The 22,106-nt window shown below is 37.0% G+C and overlaps 1 protein-coding gene across 5 annotated transcripts in view; it reads left to right on the top strand.

The window, feature by feature from the left end:
* Positions 1-22,106, top strand: part of DIAPH2 (diaphanous related formin 2) — an 891,422-nt gene that overhangs the window by 742,109 nt on the left and 127,207 nt on the right. The window contains exon 28 of one of the 5 annotated variants that reach the window (XM_067724060.1): positions 19,381-21,311. The exons of the other annotated variants lie outside the window; for them this stretch is intronic. Within the exon in view, the coding sequence (XP_067580161.1) occupies positions 19,381-19,415 (35 nt within the window). The 3' untranslated portion in view covers positions 19,416-21,311. Of the gene's footprint in view, positions 1-19,380; positions 21,312-22,106 lie in introns of those variants that run through there. 5 annotated transcript variants of the gene reach the window in all.

Raw genomic sequence — 22,106 nt, 5'->3', positions numbered from 1 at the left:
AAAAGACTTTTATGCTATTCTTCAAATTCTACATTGCCTGGAAATAAATAGTGGCTGTAGGACCCTTTTATTTCAATAATACTTAGATATATACATCCATTGGTGAGCACATATACATCTGCACCTTAACGTTAGTGGAATTTGCACATGGGTATCAGAAGGTAAAAATCCTCAAAGATATTATAAAATCATGTTATATAGTTAGTTTTTACAATGGTTCAAAACTAAGGGCTGTCTGTGCGTACCATGAATTAATACATGTACAATTTTTTAACCTATAACACTCTTGAAAAAATAGCTTTAGAATGATAAGCAGCTTGGTTAGTTTCTTTTAAAGTATGTGGGTCTGGGGAGGATGGGTTTTAATTATAAAAGCCTCTTTGAAAATCATACTTGGTAAAACAAGCTATGTTGTATGTCTGCATGTACATATGTAACTCCTTTGGTGTCTAGTAAGAACTAGGTGCCATTCTATCATGTTTTCCACTCTCTCCTTGGGCTATTTCAAGTCTGAGACTTTCTCATTCTGCAGCCCCTGCCTCCCCACAGCTTCTGCCTTGATCCCTTAACCACATTGTCTCTTTTCTTCCCTTTGCATCTGGGAACTCTTATGTCCCACAGTTTACTGAAGTGCTATAACTACAGCCTGTATCTCTTATTAACATATCTCTGTGCTATGCTTTTATGTGGTAGTATAGAATATTAATGCGATTAGCACCATTCATTAAGATGTACTGCTCATTCGAGTGACAGCCTGAAGTCACAGGATAAGCTTGCTTTAAACTGGTCTACTTTTTTTTTTTTGAAGGAAGGGAAAATTTGTAATTAAAAAAAAAAGTTAAAACCTCTCAGAAAATCTACCATGGCTAATCCACTCAACACCCTCTCCCTCAAAAAAAGAGGAAGTTTCGACATTGAAACTTGGGGAATCTTCATAATGATAGCACATTTTCCCTACTTTAATAAATTAATCTATAAGTTAATCACAAGTGAGGATACCTTGCTTATTTCCTACAGTGACTATGAAGATAAAGTGACGAGCAGACGTACAAAACAAACTTATGGTTACCAAAGGGGAAGGGGGGGGGATAAATTAGGGGGTTGGGATTAACATGTACATACTACTATATATAAAATAGATAACCAACAAGGACCTACTGTATAGCACAGAGAACTATACTCAATGTATTGTAGTAACCTATAAGGGGAAAGAATCTGAAAAAGAATACATATATGTATATATATATATTTATATATTTATATATATATATATATATAACTGAATCACTTTGCTGTATACTTGAAACTAACAACATTGTAAATCAACTATACTTAAATTTTTAAAAATAGTTAAGCAAATAGAAATTAATAAAAAGTTAAAGTGAGATGGTAGATGTGAAATTTTTTGAAACTTTTAAAGTAAATTTATTTAAAGCTTGAAAAAAGCTTTACAGTGTTTAAAGGTTACTATCATTACTATATTAAATCAATACCATTTATGTCAGTGGCTTCTCATTACTCTTAGGAAAAGTCAAAATTTTTACAGTGGCTGGAAAGGCTCTGTATGATCCGACTCGTACCTACATTACCTGCCTCTTCTTGAATAATTCAAGGCTGTGAGGACTTATAGCACTCAGCTACAAAACTGTTATCATATTAAAAAGAGGAGCATTGTTTTGGGTGAAGAGATCTTCCAGTATTCATCCCTGAAACTGGAGCTTTTGGTAATATTTGAGTAGTAATTTGATGGTTAAGAAGATGTGATGCCAGATTATTATGATTATTTGGTCATTATTATGAAAATAGGTAAAATGTTATTGGTTTCATTTATATCTTTAATTGATTAAGGTAATGAACAAATAAAATGTAAGCCGGAATTTATGAGGTATTTAATTAATCGCAGTAAATATAATATATTGAACTTCCAGTTACACTGCTTGTCAGACTTTCAATATAGGGTAAGTGTGATATTTTCTAAATGGAACAATTAGAACGAACCTTATTTTAAGGTATCCATCTCTCCATACTCCAGGTTCTAAATAATTATAATGATATCTAATGTTTCTACTATTATAACTTTACAAAGCAACGGAAATATTGCCTGTACCCTGGCCTTCATAGTTCAACCTTAGACTTACATTTCTGTGGCTACATCTATAATATAGAAAGTGTTTTATTTTCCTGGCTAACCTATTCGAGTGCAGTAAAATTTTTGAAAGAAAAATTATTTTGGATCAAGGACAAGCAACTCCAGGAGTTAAAATAGTCATTTTTTCCCCTGATTATTTTTCAATCTAGAAAAATTTTTTTAAAATATTTTGCTTTGATACACTGAATATTCAAACATTATAGTTATAACTGGACTACAAGAGTAATATATCTTTCAAAAAAAAGACGCTAATATAGTCAAATATGCATCTAAGAGATATCACTTGTTTACATATAATAATATCACCATAAAGATTTTCATATTGTTATTCTGATTTAAGTGTCCCTTCTTGGAGACAAATATATATTTAAGTCTTATGATCAGAGGAGCCATAGCCATCACAGCTCTGTCAGAAGCAGAAACGTACTATTGATATTAATATTTTAGCTTTCCACTTGCTTTCATGAAACCTATGAACAGAAGCTATCAGTGTCTAGAGGTTGGCTTCAAATGACAAATTCAGCATGCTGTAAAAAGTGATACTAGGATTTCCTGCTGAGGTCATCCAGAATTTGGCCATCCTGAGAAATGACTGTGGGTGCATTCTTATTCTCAAATATAATCCTTTTTCTTTTAAATTTTTTATTTTATTTTTGGCTGCATTGGGTCTTCGTTGCTGCGTGCGGGCTTTCTCTATTTGCAGCAAGCAGGGGCTGCTCTTCGTGGAGGTGCGCAAGCTTCTCATTGCGGTGGCTTCTCTTGTTGTGGAACACTGGCTTTAGGTGCACAGGCTTCAGTAGTTGTGGTTTGCCGGCTCTAGAGCGCAGGTTCAGTAGTTGTGGCACGTGGTCTTAGTTACTCCGCATCATGTGGGATCTTCCCGGACCAGGGATGGAACCCATGTCTCCTGCATTGGCAGGCAGATTCTCAACCTCTGTGCCACCAGGGAAGTCCCCTCAAATATAATTCTTATTTAAAACTCTTATTCTCTAGAGGTTATTGTGCTCTTATTATATTTGATTTTGATGGTAAATAATGTGACTGTGAAAAGGAACCATACCACATGAAGAAGGACATCACTTATAGAATTACATATTGGCCAGTGCCCCCTTGCTAGTATTCTAGAACCATCTGACTAAAATAATATATGGTTTGGTTTCTTTTTCAAAAAGATAAAATGCAAAACACAATGGAAATGGACTTCTGAAGTATTCTGTCACCCATATAATAAATAATGGCTAAGATTGTTTATGTTCTTGGCACATTATATGTCCTCAGTAAAGGTCTGTGGAATGAATAAGTTATCTAAATAAATGTATTATCTATTTTATCTGGAAGTGGCCAGTGAACCAGTTCCAGCCTCTCTCAGCTGTGGTCCTGAAGCCCCTGGAGGTAAGGCTGCCAAACTCGGTCCAACTAGAAATTGTGAAACAGCCCTGTAACTGGGCTCCAACCCCTCATAGCTGCAGTTTGTGAGCGGTCCTGCCAGCCCAGGAACCCAGTCAGAGACACTCGCATCTGCACCTCTTGAGATCCTGAAATCACCCTGTACCTGGCTCCAACCCTTCCCTGCTGGGGTCAGGGAGCAGTCCAGCCGACCCAAGCACCTGGCAGAAGACACACCCATCCAAGTCTCCAAAGCCAGTTCTACAAACCTCAGTCCTTGCAGTGGACCCTTAAGCTGCCCTGGGACTTGGTTTTAACACTTCTCAACCCTAGTCCATAGCCAGTCCTGCCTGCCTAGGGACCCACCCAGTGACCCGGCAGGAACCCTCTCAGGGACCTAGTGGGAGTCATACCCATCCATACATCTGGTGACAGACACACTGTCTGAGGATCCAATTGTGGATCCTGAAGCAGACCCTTGTCCCAGCACCACCCTACTGAGCAGGGTCCTAGAGGCCATCCCATCCACCCAGGGATCACACAGGATCCACACCCACCTGCCAACTGCAGATGCAGCGATAGCCTTGTGATCCAGCTCCAACAGGTCAGGACTGCAATTCCAGAGACAATCCACTTAGCCTGGAGAACCAACAGGAAAAGGTGTTTACCTCCTGAAACCCGTCTGTAAAAACTAGAAGGAATATTTGCTCCTTCAAATGTACAGACACCAATGCAAGGCTACATGGATCATTAAAAATCAGGCAAATATGACATCACCAGAGGAAGCTAATTAAAGCTCCAGTAACTGACCTCAAAGAAATGGAGATCCATGTATTGCCTGACAAAAAAATTCAGAATAATTATTTTAAAGAAACTTAATGAAATTCAAGAGAATACAGATAAACAAGTAAACAAATCGGTCACAAGCAATGAAGGAGGTCACTATATAGTGACAAAGGTGTCAATTCATCAAGAGAATATAACAATTATGAATATATATGCACCCAACGTTGGAGCACCTAAATATTTAAAGCAAATATTAACAACTAAAGGGAGAAATAGACAGCAATGCAGTAATGTTAGGGAACTTCAGTACCCACTTCCAACATTGGATAGATCATCTAGACAGAAAATCATTAAGGAAATAGTGGACTTGAATAACACTACAGACCAAATGGAGGACATTATGCTAAGTGAAATAAGTCAGGCAGAGAATGACAAATACTGTATGATCTCACTTGCACGTGGAATATTAAAAAGGTGAACTCATAGAAAAAAAGTGTAGATTAGTGGTTGCCAGGGGCTGGGGAGTGTGGGAAATAAGATGTTGGTCAAAGAGTATAAACTTTCAGATAGAAGGTGAAATAAGTTCTGGGGATCTAATGTGCAGCATGGTGACTACAGTTAACAATACTGGATTGTATACTTGAGAGGTGCTAAAGGAGTAAATCCTAAATGTCAACAACATCAACAAAATGATAACTACGTGAGGTGATGGATCATTTCACAATATATATGTATATCAAATCATCGTGTTGTACACCTGAAGCATACGTTATGTTATAGGTTGATTATATCTCAGTAAAGCTGGGGGGAAAAGAAGGCTTATGAGAAGAACATCTCCAAGCAATAGACGAAAAAATAAAAAAGCAATTAGAAGGGGGAATAAAGTTGATCCACTGCATTATCTTAAAAAAATAAAATAAACGAAGTGAAGTGAGAATTCTTTATTACTTACCAGGTACAAAGCATCATTTACCTGGGTCAAGTCAGCATAAAACCTGTAATTGCTGGTTTTTAGATAGATAGGTAGATAGATAGTTAGATAGATCTAGATATCCAAATCTAGACCAATCTACCTGTTTTTCACATTGTTTAAAGAAATATTTTCAGTATTTATTATAGCCAGACCTTTAGGGCACCAAGATGGACCTTCCCCCAAGGGTACTTACTATCTAGTGTGGACAAGAGAGACACATGAAATTAACCATTAGGTTGAGCCATATGAATGCCAATTTTTGATCTGCAAAACAATGTTCATTTTACTTGCTTCCACCTAGTGTAATACAATATGATTTAATATTGAAGTGAATACATGGTGGTGTAGGAACACAGATGTGTAAGCAATTCATTCTTCTGAAGAGAGATGATGTAGATTGTCGCTGCTTATTCAGCAAGAATGAATTGGAGTGGGTCCTTTCTTGTCTGTGTACCAGAAAGATGGTAGATCAGACTCATGCATTCAATTTATGGTATTAGTTGGCATTACAGTACAGTAACACTTCACTTCTCTGAAATTCAGCTATTCAGCAATCATGCCTACCTGGAAATGGCGTCTGTCTCTTCAAAACATGGCCATAAGCCTGAAAGTAAGCAAAAACAAAAGGAATGTGCAAAAGGAATGTGATCAAGTCCCTAAACAATAGCACGTGGACTTTCATCTGAAGACAGCTTTCCCAGTCCCTCGCTCAAATCTATTTATTCTTCTGTTAGACACAGTTCTGTGAAATTGGGTTTTCTGGTTTTTCATCCCCCAGCAATTGGGAAACAGCGTAGTAGGATTGGGAGAGGGACAGTTATGTTAGGACCCACTGGCAGCAATAAGAAATGATAGCTAATATGCTGACTCCAGTAGAGGAGATGAACTAATTCGCAAAGCAGGTAACATCTTACAAAGCAGAAGCACAGGATACAAAACTGGGTATAATTGATCTCGGCTAAGCAAAATATATGTATATAGTTTCTAAAAAGAAATCAGAATGAAATATGTCAAAATATTAACAGGCTTTGTGGCTATGTCATGGTATTATGGGTGATTTTTACTTTCTACTTTTCAAAATATTCTGTCGTGACCATGTGCTGATTATATCATTGGATTTAATAAAATAATAATTTAAACATGAAAAAGAACTTTAAACACAGAGTAATTCTGGTGTATTTAAAGAAACAAATAGACATACCTCAAGTATGCCCCGAGGACCTTGGTGGATTTAGAGAGCAGCACAGTCTTTGATGTTCATGATAATTATGTGAATCAGCAAAGATGTATTTTTAGTAGATTCCCTTTATGAAGGCAGCAAAGTGTATAATACATCTTCAAAGCATTTCTATACAAAATAACTAAGCTAAAAAAACGTTGCTATTTAAAATTTATAAACCCTCAGCAATCCGGACCAACGCATTTTCTGAAGTTTCTGGATAGCTGAGATATCATTTTAGTTTTTTTCTATTTTAAAATGAAATTGCTCTACAGCTATTTGTCCTATTAAATTATGCAATATTATTATATCTAAGCTTTTTTTCCTAAGTGTCCATAGTTATTTATTGAGGGATTATTCTCAGATGGCCATGGGAACAAATGTTTCAGTGATTGTCTTTATTATTTTGTAAATGGCCCAGTTAGATATTAAAACATATCTTCTTTTCTCAAATATGAGGTTTTTACTGTTTGATTTTGTCTTTGCTGGTTGACCCTTGCTTTCTCAGACTTTCACAAAGTAAGAGACAAAATATTTACATATTTACTTATTTACAAAATATTTACATATTTCCAAACTATTGCAAAGTATTCAAATCAAACCATAAATTATTCAAGCTATTTGGAAAGTTTCCTGGGAAAAACATATACAACATACAGAATATTTATTTATTCTGTATTATTTATTTATATTTAGAATCATATCTCTCTGCTAGTCATGTTACAGTTGAAGCCCAGTTGCTCCTCAATCCTCTCCTCCTAAAGATACAAATCAAACAACAACAACAAAACAAAATAAATACTAAAAATGAATTCATGACCCTCGTGGAAGAATCTCAAATATTATCTTCTTTTTTTTTGCGGTACGCAGGCCTCTCACTGTTGTGGCCTCTCCCGTTGCGGAGCACAGGCTCCGGACGTGCAGGCTCAGCGGCCATGGCTCACGGGCCCAGCCGCTCCGCGGCATGTGGGATCTTCCCAGACCGGGGCACGAACCCGTGTCCCCTGCATCGGCAGGTGGAATCTCAACCACTGCGCCACCAGGGAAGCCCTATCTTCATATTTTATGTATGCAGTATCCTTGTAGCATTAATTGAGTCTTCATTATTGCTTAGCAATCTCCTTATTCATTATTCACTGAGTCACATGCATTGGTGGCTTTTTCAGATTTGCTGTACTCTCCCCAATCCTGCAAACTGAAACTCACACCTGTCAATCTTAGTAAATGACCTAGTCTTCCAAGTTCCCTCATTTTCCCTCAGTCCCCCTTCCCGAGGCCCACATTATGCTCCTCATCTCACCGCTCTTACCTCCTCCACACACACACACACACACACACACACACACACACACACACATATATATATATCTCTGTATGTATGTACAAGGTATGGATTGGGAAATTGCCTCTCCATATTGGGTGGTTTAGCTGGAATTGCTTCATCTGATATGGCGCCTTGATGGCCAGCCAGTCCTTATTTTTCCCCCTTACTCTTTATTTTGAAATTTTCAAATACGTACCAAATAGAACAATATAATGAACTCAGCACCCAGCTTCAACAATGATCAGTTCCTCTTGAATCTTGTTCCATCTATACTCCCACTCTTGGATATTCCCAAGCAAATCCTAGACATTACTTTTTAATTTTTATCTGTAAACATTTCCATATCTATCCACAAAATATAAGGATTATTTTTAACATAACCAAATAATATTATCATGCCTTATCCCCCAAAAAAGTGTTCTTTAATTTTTTTTTTAATTGAAGTATAGTTGATTTACAATGTTGTATTAATTTCTGGTGTACAGCAAAGTGATTCAGATATATATATATATGTGTGTGTGTGTGTGTGTGTGTGTGTCTGTATATATATATATGTGTATATATATATATATAGAGAGAGAGAGAGAAATACATATATATACATATACATATATATATTCTTTTCAGATTCTTTTCTGTTATGGTTTATTAAAAGATGTTGAATATAATTCCCTGTGCTATACAGTATGTCTTTGTTGTTTATCTATTTTATATATAGTAGTCATATCTGCTAATCCCAAACTCCTGTTTTATCTCTCCCCCCTCCCTTTCCCCTTTGGTAACCATAAGTTTGTTGTCTATGTCTGAGTCTGTTTCTGTTTTGTAAATAAGTTCATTTGTACCATTTTTTAAGTTTCCACATATAAGTGATATCATGATATTTGTCTTTCTCTGTCTGACTTACTTCACTTAGTATGATCATGTCTAGGTCCATCCATGTTTCATTCTTTTTTTATGACTGAGTAATATTCCATTGTGTGTGTGTGTGTGTGTGTGTGTGTGTGTATGTGTGTGTGTGTATACACATACACACATATACACTACATCTTTATCCATTCATCTGTCGATGGATTCTTAGGTTGCTTCCATGTCTCGGCTATTGTAAATAGTGCTGCTATGAACATTGGGGTGCATGTATCCAAAAAAAAAAAAAGGTTCCTTAATAACAAATGTCTAGTTTTCACATTTTGTTGATTGTCTACTACTCCCCCCCTTTCCTGTTTGAATCAGGAACTAAATAAGTTCTATTTATTATTATTGTTCTTTTAAACTGTGAGATCCCCCCAATTCATCCCATATACACTAATATGTATAAAATAGATAACTAATAAGAACCTGCTGTATAAAAATATAAATTAAATTATTTCTTTAAAAAAAAACTGTGAGATCCCTCTTGTATTAGTTATCAGTTGCTACATAAATTATCCTCAAAACTTAGCAGCTTAAAATAACAAATATTTATTATCTCAAAGTTTCTGTGTCAGGAACTTGAGAGCAGCTTAGTCTGTCTCATTGTCTCTCATTAAGTGACAGTCAGGATGTTCGCCAGGGCTGCAGTAGTCTGTGGGCTCGACTGAGGCTGAAGAACGGGCTTTCAAGCTCACATCTTCACCGTGTGGGCCTCTCTGTAGGGTATCTTGAGTCTCTTCACAACATGGCAGCTGGCTTCCCCAAGAGTGAGTGATCTAAGAGAGAGCAAAGAGGAAGCCGCAGTACTTTCTATATCCTAACCTTGGAAATGATATAACAGCACTTCTGGCATATTCTATTAGTCATACAGACCAACCCAGAAACAATGTGGGAGAGAAATACACTAGAACATGAACACCAAAGGGTGAGGATAATTGGGCAGTCGTCTTGGAGGCTGGCTACTACATTTCTCTTTCTCTCTCTCTTTTAAAATTATAATTTTAATTTAATTATAATTTATATAATTATACTTTAATTATAATTTGTATAATTATACTTTAATTATACGTTTTTTAACTATAATTCTCAAAATTGTTTTTGCTGAAGCAACCAGGTCATTTATCTGATAGAGTTTGTAGTTTGCTTATTGCATCCCAGTGGTATCATTTACATATATCCTTGCCTGCCCCCCACCCCACCCACTCCATACATTTCCTATAAACTTAGATATAAAAGCTTGATCAGATTCAGGTTCCATATTTTGAGCAAGACCTCCTTGTAGTTATAGGTGTGTCATTTTATAATGGAGCACCTGATGGCTGGTTGGCTCTTCTTATATTGGCAGCTATTGACAATCATTGCCTAGATCCGTGAATTCAAAAGAGTGATATTCTATCTTTCCCTCCTTTTTTATTATTTGGAATACTTCTGTAGAGAGCAATGTCCCCTCATCAGCCATTTGGTTACATCGAAGTATATTTTGTACAGAGGAGGCAGGATAAATGCTTGTTTTTCCCTTTATTTACAAATGGTTTGTTTTCAGAATGGTTTGTTGGCTCCCTAGCATCCCCCAAAGGTAACAAGTGAGGTCTGGGAACCACCATGAATATGCTGAAGCAGAATCTCCAGGGGTGGGTTCTAGGCATGGGGATTTTGAAAAAGCTTCCTAAGTGATTCTGATTTGCTCCTCTATTAACTTCTACTGGTCACCATTCCCAGAGTCTGACTTAGTAGGTATGGAATGGGGTCCATGATTCTTTTTTTTTTTTTTTTTTAGTCTCCAGGTAATTCTCTTGAGTTGAAAAGTTTGGGGAACTACACTAGATGGTACCTTTACATACTTACGGTGGCTGTATGTGTCTATGCTATTCTACCAGGACATGGGTATCTCAAGTTTGCCCTCCTGCAACAAACTGTTACATTGAAATCTGCCTATCATAGACTCTGGAGGTAGACTGCTTGGGTCCAAATCTTGGTTCTGCCCCTTTCTAGCTTTGTGACCTTGGAGAAGTTAATTGCTTCTGTGTCTCAGTTTTCTCATATATAAGATGGAAATGATAGTAGGATTCACCTGATGGTTGTTTTGAGGACTAAATGAGTTAACACTGGTCAAGTGCTTAGAATAGTCCTTGGTAAGCAGTTCTTTTTTTTTTTTTTAACATCTTTATTGGAGTATAATTGCTTTACAATGGTGTGTTTGTTTCTGCTTTATAAGGTAAGCAGTTCTTAAACACATAATAAAGCTTGTCTCCCTCTGGGAGAAATATCTGAATTTTTTTTTAGTAAAATCAAGGCTTGGTTCTTATTACTATTAATGTCATCACTATTAAATTAACTGTTATTTACTGAATGCTTCGTATATGCCAGGCATGGTGGATTACATATATTCTCTCGTTCACTTGATTCTCATATCAATCCTACAAGAGTAGCAATATTATTCTCATTTTACATATAAAGAAACTGAGTCTCCAAGAAGTTCAGTAAGTTGCCCAACGTAATGGAGGTAATAAGTGATGGTATAGATGAGATACATACTAAAGAGGCAGTGTGATGATTTGGAGCACAGAATCTGGAGCTGAGCTGTCTGGGTTCAGATCCTAGCATTGCTGCTTCCTAGTTGTGTATCTTGGGCAAGTTACTTAAGCACTCTGTATTTCAGTTTTGTTATCTATAAAATGAGCATGATAGTAATACCTACCTCATAGGTTATTATGAGGACTAAATGAATTAATACTTGCAAAGTACCTTAAATGATGCCTAGTACATAATAAGCACTTTGTATATACTAGCTAGTTGTTATTACTGCATTATTCATTATTATCAATTATTTTTATTAGTTTGGGTTTAAAGAAATGGCAGCAGTTAAGAAGGAGAGATGGAAGGTGCTCAGGAGGAAGGAAATAAGTGTAGGAGCGTTAACCTTTAGGAGGCAAGAAAAGGAAAGCTGTTTCTACCATGAAGATGGACAGCAGAGAAGGTAATTGATGTCTAGGCGAAAGCAGATGGTGAAACGTTTGGGAGACAGACTCATTCAGACAACAAGGTAGAAATCAAGATCATCCTTTAGGAATGAGGAAAGGAAGGTAGAGTTGGAAGCCTGTGGACACAAGGGGAGTTTGTACACACTTGGGGCGTAAGCCAGGGAGCACAGAGTAGATACAGCCAAGTTGAGTTTTGTCCTTACTCTATCATAGCTCGATTCCTGGAACCTAAGGAAAGGAATGTCTGGGGAGGGGGATCCCAGGTTATTGGAGGAGTAGCTCAGTAGCCTAGTGAGGCCAGAGTGGGATGGTTGTGATGTAGAAGTGAAGGAGCATTGAAGAGGGAATCAGGAGACTTTGGTTCATTTTTCACCTCTACAATCACCTAGCTTGTATGACCCTCGAATAAGTCACTTGACCTTTGGATCTCAGTTAATTCCCTTGATAAACTGATAAACATCAGTTTATCTCTAACATTCCTTCTCACTCTAGAATTTATGATACTAAGGGACTGATTCTAGAGTCTAGCTGCAGAAGAAAGGAGTCGATTGAAATGCCAAAAGTAGGAAAGTGATGGGAAGGCTCAGGGAGGTTAGCGTGAAGGTTCAATAAAAGTGAGGATAGACGAGGGAACTCATGCTAGTCAGATTCAATCTCCCAATCTTTGCTGCCTTTCAAATTTGTTTGCATGGTATGTGCAAAAAAAAATTTAAGACTAGTTTGTCATTTTCTGTAGCAGACATTGTGGATGTTGTGAATGTGATAGGCAATGTCAGACGCACATGAAAATAAATGTTATTTATTTTAGTTTACGTATCCAAAATGTTCATTAACACATCCAAAATAAGCAGTTTACTTCTAAGGAGTTATTTTTCTGCTTTTAAGCAGAGAATAACAAAAGAGTGTTTTGTGCTCTCCTGTACCCATGATAACATTATGCTTTGGAGTAGCTAACTAGGTTGCTTGAACACGCTGTTACAGAACTGGTTAATCCATAATTCAGCAGGTTCTTGGCTTCCAAGTTGCCTTATTGACAAGCCTGAAGAAAGTGGATGGAACTAATTAGCACTCAGCGTTATAAAATAGGAAGAATTAAAAAAGGCAGCTTCAATATTAAACTGAGACCCCTATGAAGATATTCCCTTTAGTTACGGGGATTTTGAAATGATGGACAGGCTAAACCAAAACTCATAATCCTATTATAGTCTCCTATAGCCACCTAATAAGCTTCAAGAGCCGTTGCCTTAGAGCCTGGGATATTGCCATCTTCCTCTAGGCTTTTCTGTATATAGCTTATAAATTCTTTACTGTTCCCACTAAATACTTTGTTATTTAAAATAGCATAAAAGAGAATATATAAGTATATATACATATTGATGCATTTTGACTGTAATAATACTCTTGGCCCGTAAGGAACTTCAAATTATTAATAATTTCAGAGGAAAGCTTTTTAAGAAAAGAGCTCCAGGCTTAGCTGTAATGAGGCATTTGAAAAGGAGGAGGGGGGTCTGTTTGTGTGTGTAATGAAAATATTGAACCCTTTGGGATGTTATGAACCATTGTGTACTAATAAATGATCCTTCCATTTCAGTGTTCCAGCAGACATCTTTGTGCCCCCCGATGTACCCTTGTAAAATGCCTTTAGCTCACATTTCCTTTTAAATATTTCTGTCTCCTGACATTTGCTACTGGGGATGGGGGTGTAACAGGGTGAATCTGATAGAGAAAGGACAGTACTGAGAAACAAAGTTGGTGGTTTAGAATAATGAGCCCATTTTCAGCTGAGCTGTGTGGTTCATATGAATTAATTAACCCCTTACAAGCATTTGTCTGACAATCCTAATTCTCATTCAGTTCAATGAGTTTTATAATTATCATTTAACTAAATAGCACTAAAAACTGTTTATATCCTGACGTTAAGGAAGCTTTGTAGAATTCTCTCCCTATAAATCATCTGAAGTTGTTTACAATTTGCAGTCGTCTTGTTTTTCTTCTGGTTTGTGCTCAGGTTGCTGGTTTGCTGTTTTAAAAATTATTTTCAGGGTGCTAATTATAGAACATATGCTAGAGTTTGGTCTCAGTAAGGAACATTTTCACATTTTAATTGGAAGAATGTAGGCTTAAACTATTCTCTATCATGTTAAACAAAATGAATCCAATGACTCTAAATGGATATAGAATAATTAATTACTCGTTCTTAAGACCTGTGCCATTTAGTTCCTGGTGGTAAGATGGTGATAAAGCACTTTTACCCAGAAAGAGAGAAATGCGGGTATTGTGTTGACGATGCAGGAAAACAGTGCGAGAACACTGGAAAAACATGTTTGAGATGGAAGGCATATGGGCCATCCCTGACCGCCTATGCCCTGTGTATGTCATTACTTTTCATGTTCATACTAAAAGGTAAGCTAATATTAATAAGTATTTTACTTAATTTTGTCTCTTTTGATTTCAAGAAACAAAAAACTATTTAAACTGAGTATTTATTGAAGAGATACAGAGAGGCTCAAGGGAATTGAGGACAAGAAATGTTGTACATCTAGAGCCAGGTCCCCAGAAGTGGGATCTTTGTTTTATATTCAAAGTGGTTCTCAGGTCCTCCACAGCATGAGTTCATGGGCTTTTTTTTTTGGGGGGGGGGGAGTGGAGTACTTTGCTTATCCTGTGCTTGGGGGGAGACTTTACTTACCCCAGTCTAACTGCCCCTTCTACACCCTGACAAAGACTCTTGGGTCCCAATTCCACATTCCTGTGTGAGGAATGTTATTTGGTGCACCTAGCCCCTCCTATATTTTCTGTACCAGAGCCTAGGATGGCTGCCCTTTAGGTCAGGTTCCTACCCAGGTTCAATCAGCTATTACTACTTGTGTCATATGATAACTAATTTCTCACATCAACCCTATTTATTAAGTACTATTATTATACCCCCTTTTATAGAGGGGGAAACTGAGGCAAGGAGAGGTTAAGTAAGATTCCCAAGGTCATGTAGCTCCCAGGTCTATGCTCTGAAATGGCATACTCTACTGATAGGTACTGTGTGGTGAGTTTGGAGATCTGGTTTCTAACTTGTCACTATGTGAATGACTTGGAGGGAATCACTTTAATCTTTCTGGGCATTCAGCCATTCCTTGAACAGTTTAAAAATTGTTTTTCTAATTTTTTTATTAAAAAGCTAAAAGAGGGAATAGTAGCCCAATAACACATTGTCTCTGGGCTTGCTTAGTTAAAAGGAAGAGAAATCTAGTAAAGCTAGCTTGAGTGAAGGGGGATTTCTCCAAGGATATGGTAGGTGACCTTTTGGACATCCAAGGACAGGAAACAACAGTTAGACCACAGTGTGCCTTGGGCTGGAACCAAAACTGGCAAGTTAGAAATATAAGTTGCTTTCTCTGGCCTTCCCATGGTCTCACTCATCTCTGTCTCCTCTTTTTCTTCATTGGTTTCCTTTGTTTGAAGATGACTGCCAACAGCTGTGATACAGCGTGACCCTTTCTTCAAGTGCCTATCTTTATGTGACATTGGTCCCTTTGAGTGCAGATTCTTGTGACAGAACCTAACTGGCGCAGCCTAGCCTATGGATTTATTCCCCTTGAGTCAGGTGTTCAACCTATGTACAATCAACCAGGGAGGGATAAGATCACAGGGTCCATAGGATGGCTGCCTCTTGCAGGGACTGTTTGGAAGAGCAGATTCTTCAAGAAGTATAGGAAGGGCAAGCAAATGGTCTGTTTGCTATACCCATCATCCTAGCACTAATGCTGTTTTCAAACACACTGTGTATTTCTCCATAGATCATTGTTTTGGCTGCATAGATAATATTTTACCATTTAATAAGCACTTTACTATAAGCTGGCTACTTCACTAGGAGAATAGAAAATGCTGGGCCTCCATTTCCTTATCTGTAAGATAAATGATCCTGTCTAACTTTAGAATTCTGCCACTCACATGCACACGCACATGTACCTATATATTTATGCATTTATTATATCTTAATGAATATATTGCTTTTATTACCAAACCAACAAGAATTGATTTATCCCAATAAATGTTCTTCAAAGTGCCATGATTTGAGCTAAAGAAGAAATTCAGTATCATTTCTTTATAGTCGCACCTAGCTTTTAACAAAACATTAGTATTACACAGCTTAATTACCCAGCTTATTTATTCTATTTGGCTCTGAAATACTCATCTGTTTTCCAGAACTCAAACCTACTACAAAAGATCAAAGATTTGCTGAGACTATTCAGAAGAATGTGAGGCTGGCTCTAAATATATCCCAAAGAGGCACTTCACAAATGTTTCACACCATCATTACTTGATTCTGTAATTCCCAAAGCAACTACGTTAGTGAGGATAGATCTCATTTACCAACACATGGAGGTTATTTAAAAAATCATTCACATGACTTATAGTATCAAAATTATAAGAAAGTATATACAAATGCCCAGTTCAGTCCGTAGTTAGCCAGTTATGAGACTTAAAATAATTTGGTCAGCTACTCTGACCCATGATCAGTATACTTTTTCTTATGCCCACATAGAAAAATATAGATTGAAGTGCTTTGTACACACAAGAAACTAAGTAGATGAATTTAGAGCTTTGAGAAGAAGGAAGAGTAAACCTTGCCATGGATCTCCTCCTGAACCAGACAGTTTAACTAATTCTTGTGTGTAGGTGTTGTTTTTTGTTGTTGTTTTGCCATAGTTAAACACAATCAGTGCTACAAATACAGGCAGAAGCTCCAGATGGGGTAGTTGAAATTCAGCAAAATAGATGGACCTGGTTTCATTTTGGTGCTTAGACACTGTCTTTTCATGACAGCTGTGTAGCTTAAATGTGTGTGTGCACGTGTGTATGTGTGTAGATATGTTTGTATGTCTTTCTGCAGACAAATTCAAAATCATTGGGTTAGATATGCTGTATGTGAAAAGTGATTTGAGAAAAGTGTTGTATATATTTTTTCTCTTTTCTTATAGATTAAAATGTCTTCCTTTTCCTCTTTTTTAAATGAGTGTCTAGATTAGTCATTCTAATTTCTAAGAGGAATGAATGACCATTTTAAAGCTACAATTAGAATTCTATCTAAATACAATCCCAATGAACACACCCTTTATCTAAGATTTAGAGCAATCAATTTACTTAATTTAAGAATAACTCATAGGAAAAGTCCAACATAAAAGTGGTTTCTGAAGTTTGAAATGTTAATCACAGCTTCCATACCCTAAAGTCCCGTGATCCTCATTTAATTCCAAGGTAAGTCACTCGTTATTTCTAGGAAACTACTAATACTTGGACTAATTCCTTTTTGTTGTTGTTGCACAAAGATCTGAAACCAATGCACTGTCTTCCTTCTGTCTAATAGAGTAGTATACTGGTTTGCACACTTTACTGGTGGAATTAGACTTTAATACCTAAGATATGCAGTGTAGAAGACTCCTTCTAAAGGTGACCCAGGGACTCCCTTTGTACAGGACACATTTTTGGTGTTAATCGCAGTCCTGACTCATTCCTGTCCTGGCCTTATGCCTCATCTTCCCTGTTGTACATTTATAAGCTGGCTCTAATAGCTACGGAAGAAACAGAAAAATAAAATAACTATAAGATAAATGGTAGAGTTTTTTAAACTTTAAAATATATTTCACAGTCTACAGGGGAATAAGCAGATAAGTTGCATATATCCTTGTGTCTCTCTGGTGTTTTCATATACCATAATTTACCCCTGTGGAAAATTCTAGCAGAGACCATGTATTTTCTATGCGGATATACAATTAGATGTTTCATCTAAACCTGGAACAATGTGATCTGAGCTGATTTGCAGAGGGACTAGAAAAGCTGAAAAATCAGTTTGACAACACTTCTGCTGGGATTGGCCTTCACTAACTATTTGTGGTGGTATTTGGAGGCCGTGCCACTTTAGTCAGACCAGTGGGGCTTAGGAGATGATGCCTACAGTAAAACCTGAGTTCACTGCTTATCAGGGAATATGCAAAGGCTCCCAGGCTGAAGGTTCATTAGGTCAGTCTGTAAGAGCTGTCAGTCAGATCAAGCTGGCAGGAGAATACTTTTTTAAAAACAATAAATAGAAGCAAAAATTTCCCACTTAGGATTTTTCCACATTGTATCCCTACGGCCGTCACATTATCCACACCAGGGAGTAGACTTTCTTTTCTTAGGCCATTATACTGTTCCAAATGTCAGCCTCTGGCCACGGTCGCTTATGAGCATGGCTGCCACTGTCCTCTTTGTAATCATCATCGTCACCTAGAGTGAATAGAGTAGAATGGTTCTCAAAGTACACAAGACTGTAAGGAGATAGGAACTTATGCCATATCCGTTAGCCCCAGTATCTTACCACAGCAATGGAAACACAGAAGGTGCTCAGATGTTGGTTGGTCTTAACTGAACACCCAAAACAGAAACTATTGTGTGAATCTAGCATATATATATATATATATGGTCTTTACCACCCCATTCCCCATTCCTTTTGGTCTAACAAAATTTAGCAAAATTATTTCTTGTGTTTCATCCCTATCGTCAAGGTGTATTGTTTTCTATTTAGCAAGCCTATATTATTTAAGTTTGACTTTGGTATATCTATTGCTTGAGTATGAATAGAATACTTCAAAAGGCTTTTTAAAACTGAATCATTACTTGTAAAGGAAACCAAGAATATGCAGTTTGAATATGCAGTTTGTTAGGTTTTATGTACATATTTTATTTAACACTAATACATTAGCTAAAATTTTTATTAACCATTTAGGTGATCGGGAGTTTTGATCGCTAGATCAACACAAAGGTAATCTGTTGTGTATACCTGCTGTAACTCAAACAGACTGATGGGTGACACAGTTGGCCTCATCAAATATGCAAGAAACCCCAGTAGGATTAGCAAAATAAACAGTTCACCTAAGAAAATGACAAGTGGATGATGGCATGCAGGCTCTAATTATTAGCATCATCAATATAATGTGAATAAATAATAAAATGCAAATTATATAGTTTTTGTTTAACTCTTGTTTTAATCAACACCAAATTAAGCTAGTTATGTTTATGAATCTATGTTTTAATTCTTATATTTAGAATTAATTACTTCTTCCTGAAACAATGGCCTTCTCAGAACGGAGCGTTAGAAAATCTATTCCACTAAACATAAGTTGATTTTATTTCCAGGTGGCATCCATTAGGACAAACATCAAGTAAAGGCCACTGACCAAAATGTTGATTCCCTGGCTGACACCTGGAAGAAAAATAAACTTATGTTTAATGGAGTAGACTGTCTAAATCCCTGTTTTGAGAAGAGTGCACATTCATGAATATGCATTCATTGCTGAATTCAATAGATTCTAATAGTGAAGGACATCCGTATCATAGAAAATAGCATCTATTCATTAACTTACTACTTTCCAAAGAAAGAAGCAAGAATGCAGCTTGGGATGGAATGCTGGCAATAACCAGTTTGTTCCTTTATTGTGTAACACATTCATCATGAACTGCATAATAACCAATGAAATAAAAATGTGATTTGTGTCTAATCTATAATCTCATTTTTATCCTGAGCCAGTATTATAAATGTACTGTTCATCATTTTGTCTTATTCAGTGTTCCAGGAACAGTATAACACTTATCTTTTTTTTTTTTTTGCATATTTCAAAGACTTTTTGTATATTTCTTCTTTTCTACAATGGTGAATCATCCTTGCACAACAAGAGCTAATCCAAGATCGGCTACTGGCCTAAGAGCTGTTTTAAACAAGATGGGATGATTGTACAACGTGACGTTTCAAGATAATCAAATGGCAAAACAAGCTGTTCATTCTACCCAGTTCCCTTTTCTTTCTGCAAAGGCACTGTATTAGTAACCATCTCACTACATCTTCACAACATTCTGGAATGTTAGCTTTTATTTTCTCAAGTTTACAGGAGAAGGAATAGAGGATTAGAGAAGTAGCTTGGCCAAGGTCACAGCTAGTGAGCAGTTGAATCCGAATCTGAACACCAGTTGTAATTTGTCTAGTTTGTCTAGTTTGTCTAATTCCAAACCACACGCTCTGCTATTTCCTTGCAACGTTGCCTTTCACTTGAGGGCTCATGCAAAAGGTTTATGAGATCACTCAGATTTTCTTCCGTCATACTCCTAGGAACACTTGTAGCTGAATTTTTAGTTCTGGCCTCAAATAAGACTAGTAACACCACTACATTTTTAAAGAATTGAGTGATTAATTTGTGGAAATAGTCACTGGAATACTTATAAGAGTTTTCAAATCATAGAGTTGAAAATTCATGCTGTGCTCTAGGCATTAGTGACCCTGAGTCATCTCATGCAGGTAGATATAAATCCTTTTCTTAAAGATCTCTGGTGAAAAACACTTCAGGCTTTTCCATAGTAATTTACTTCACTGCTGAAAAGGCTTCCATTGTTAGGGCTAATGACACTATGTCCAGTTCCAGTGAATTAAGCCAATAAAATAATAATCCCTTTGAAAATTATAATCTTCAAAGGGTCCCTGGAAATTACTCATAGGAAGTTTCCATGATTTTGCCATTTCTCTAGGAGAGGATGTTAAGTGTGAACACTTAACTGATCAGGCCTTGGATGGGTCACAAAGAGATTTTTATTTTGCATTTGGATTCCCTTTATGGTTTAAATCACAGATCTCTACCTTAAATGTAAATGAATGAGATGCTGAGGATTGGCATAAGTTTTAAAATTGTCACAGTATCTCTAGTATTAGCAAAATGCTTGGCACAGAAGTGATCAAAAATTATCTATTGAATGAACAAATGAATTTCTCCAATTGATACTACTTCATTAGGCCTTTCTTCTACTTCTCCATAAATGAATCCTGCTAATTCATGTTCCTCTATCTTGGTTCATTTTATTTCCCTCACCTGGAGTTATCTTTTCTTCTCTTCTCCATCTATATTAATCCAGCTCGTTCTTTCTGGTACAATTAGTCGATACATGAGTCCCGTTCTGACTGTTCTACTGTCACAGAGTCATGTCCCCCTCACCCCTGTTCTTTTAGCCCACATGGGCTGTCCTACATGCTTTAGCCCTTTACTGTATTATTAGCCAGTCTTTTAATATTTTTATCCTTGTTTCTCCAACCATTATGAAAAGTGGCCATGTTTGACACTATTTTCTCTCCCCTACATAATAATTTAAATATAGACTAGACCAGGAGTTGACAGACTTTGGCCTACAGGGCAAATCTGGCCCCAAATATAAGAATGAGTTTTACATTTGTAAATGGTTGAAAACAATAACAAGAAGAAGAATAAAGTTTTCTGAGCTGTAGCCATGTTCATTCATTCATCTATTGGCTATGGCCACTTTGGGGCTACAACAGTAGAGATGAACAGTTGTGACAGAGACCCTATGGCCCACAAAGCCTAAAGTACTTCCTACCTGGCCCTTTACAGAGAAAGTGTGCCAAGTGCTGGAGTAGACCGTCAGTGAGTACTTACTGGTTAAATAATTCAATATCTTATGACTCTTCCATTATGAAACAAGATACTCTGAAAGGATTGGTAATTATGTTGTCTCACCTTACATTAAACAATAAAAGCAACCTTTGGAGCACAGATCATTCTTGCCTTTTACTTGCTGAAGTACAATTTTTATTTTCTCCCTCTCCAGTAAACTGACATTGTGCCCTTAGCAGCTGGAAACCTTCTCAACACATGCAGAACCTCTTCCTGTGGAGATTTTTAAGAACAGGGTAGATGATTATCATTCTGGGATAGACTAAATAACCTCCAGTATTGTGCAGCCCAGTGATTCCTGGAATCTCCTCTATGTGGAAACCTTGCTTTACTACAAATGAGAAATTTGATTTGTGAAAATGAAGTCTTATCCCCAACAACTCCCTGATTCTCTTTTGCCAGAACCCTCACCCCTCCACTTTGGGTTTAATCTCGTTCTTTTAATTAAATATGAAATCATTAAAGTTCACAGAGTTTAAACCCAGCAGGTTTGATTTAGTGATAAAAATCTATGGTTTGTCAGCATTTCAAGGCATAATCCTGCCTTCAACCTTATCTGACAGGTAGTCAGCCTAGCAGGTCTGAGGATGAAAACCAGAGCATCTCATCTTTTCAGGCCTGACTTGCTTTGGAGGCATAGTTTACAATTGCGTTCTAGAAAATGAGTAGGATTAAATAAGGAGAAAAGGCCCCCTTTGGCTTTGGCACAATTAATTTGTTTAGTATGCAGTCGTGGGTGACTAGGCCTGCGATGTGCATAGGTATATTTCAAATGGGGGAGGGGGAATCCCCCAAACATAGCCTATTTGATTAATGTAAATTATTCTTTACTCACTGAATATGTAAAGTATGTAAATTTAGTCTTGCCGTCAAAAGGTAGCTTTGTGCCATTAG

Source organism: Pseudorca crassidens, chromosome X (assembly GCF_039906515.1).
Source record: "Pseudorca crassidens isolate mPseCra1 chromosome X, mPseCra1.hap1, whole genome shotgun sequence".
Classification (NCBI taxonomy): Eukaryota; Metazoa; Chordata; class Mammalia; order Artiodactyla; family Delphinidae; genus Pseudorca; species Pseudorca crassidens.
The sequence above is the reverse complement of the archived record's forward strand: the minus strand, read 5'-3'. Positions and strand labels throughout refer to the sequence as shown.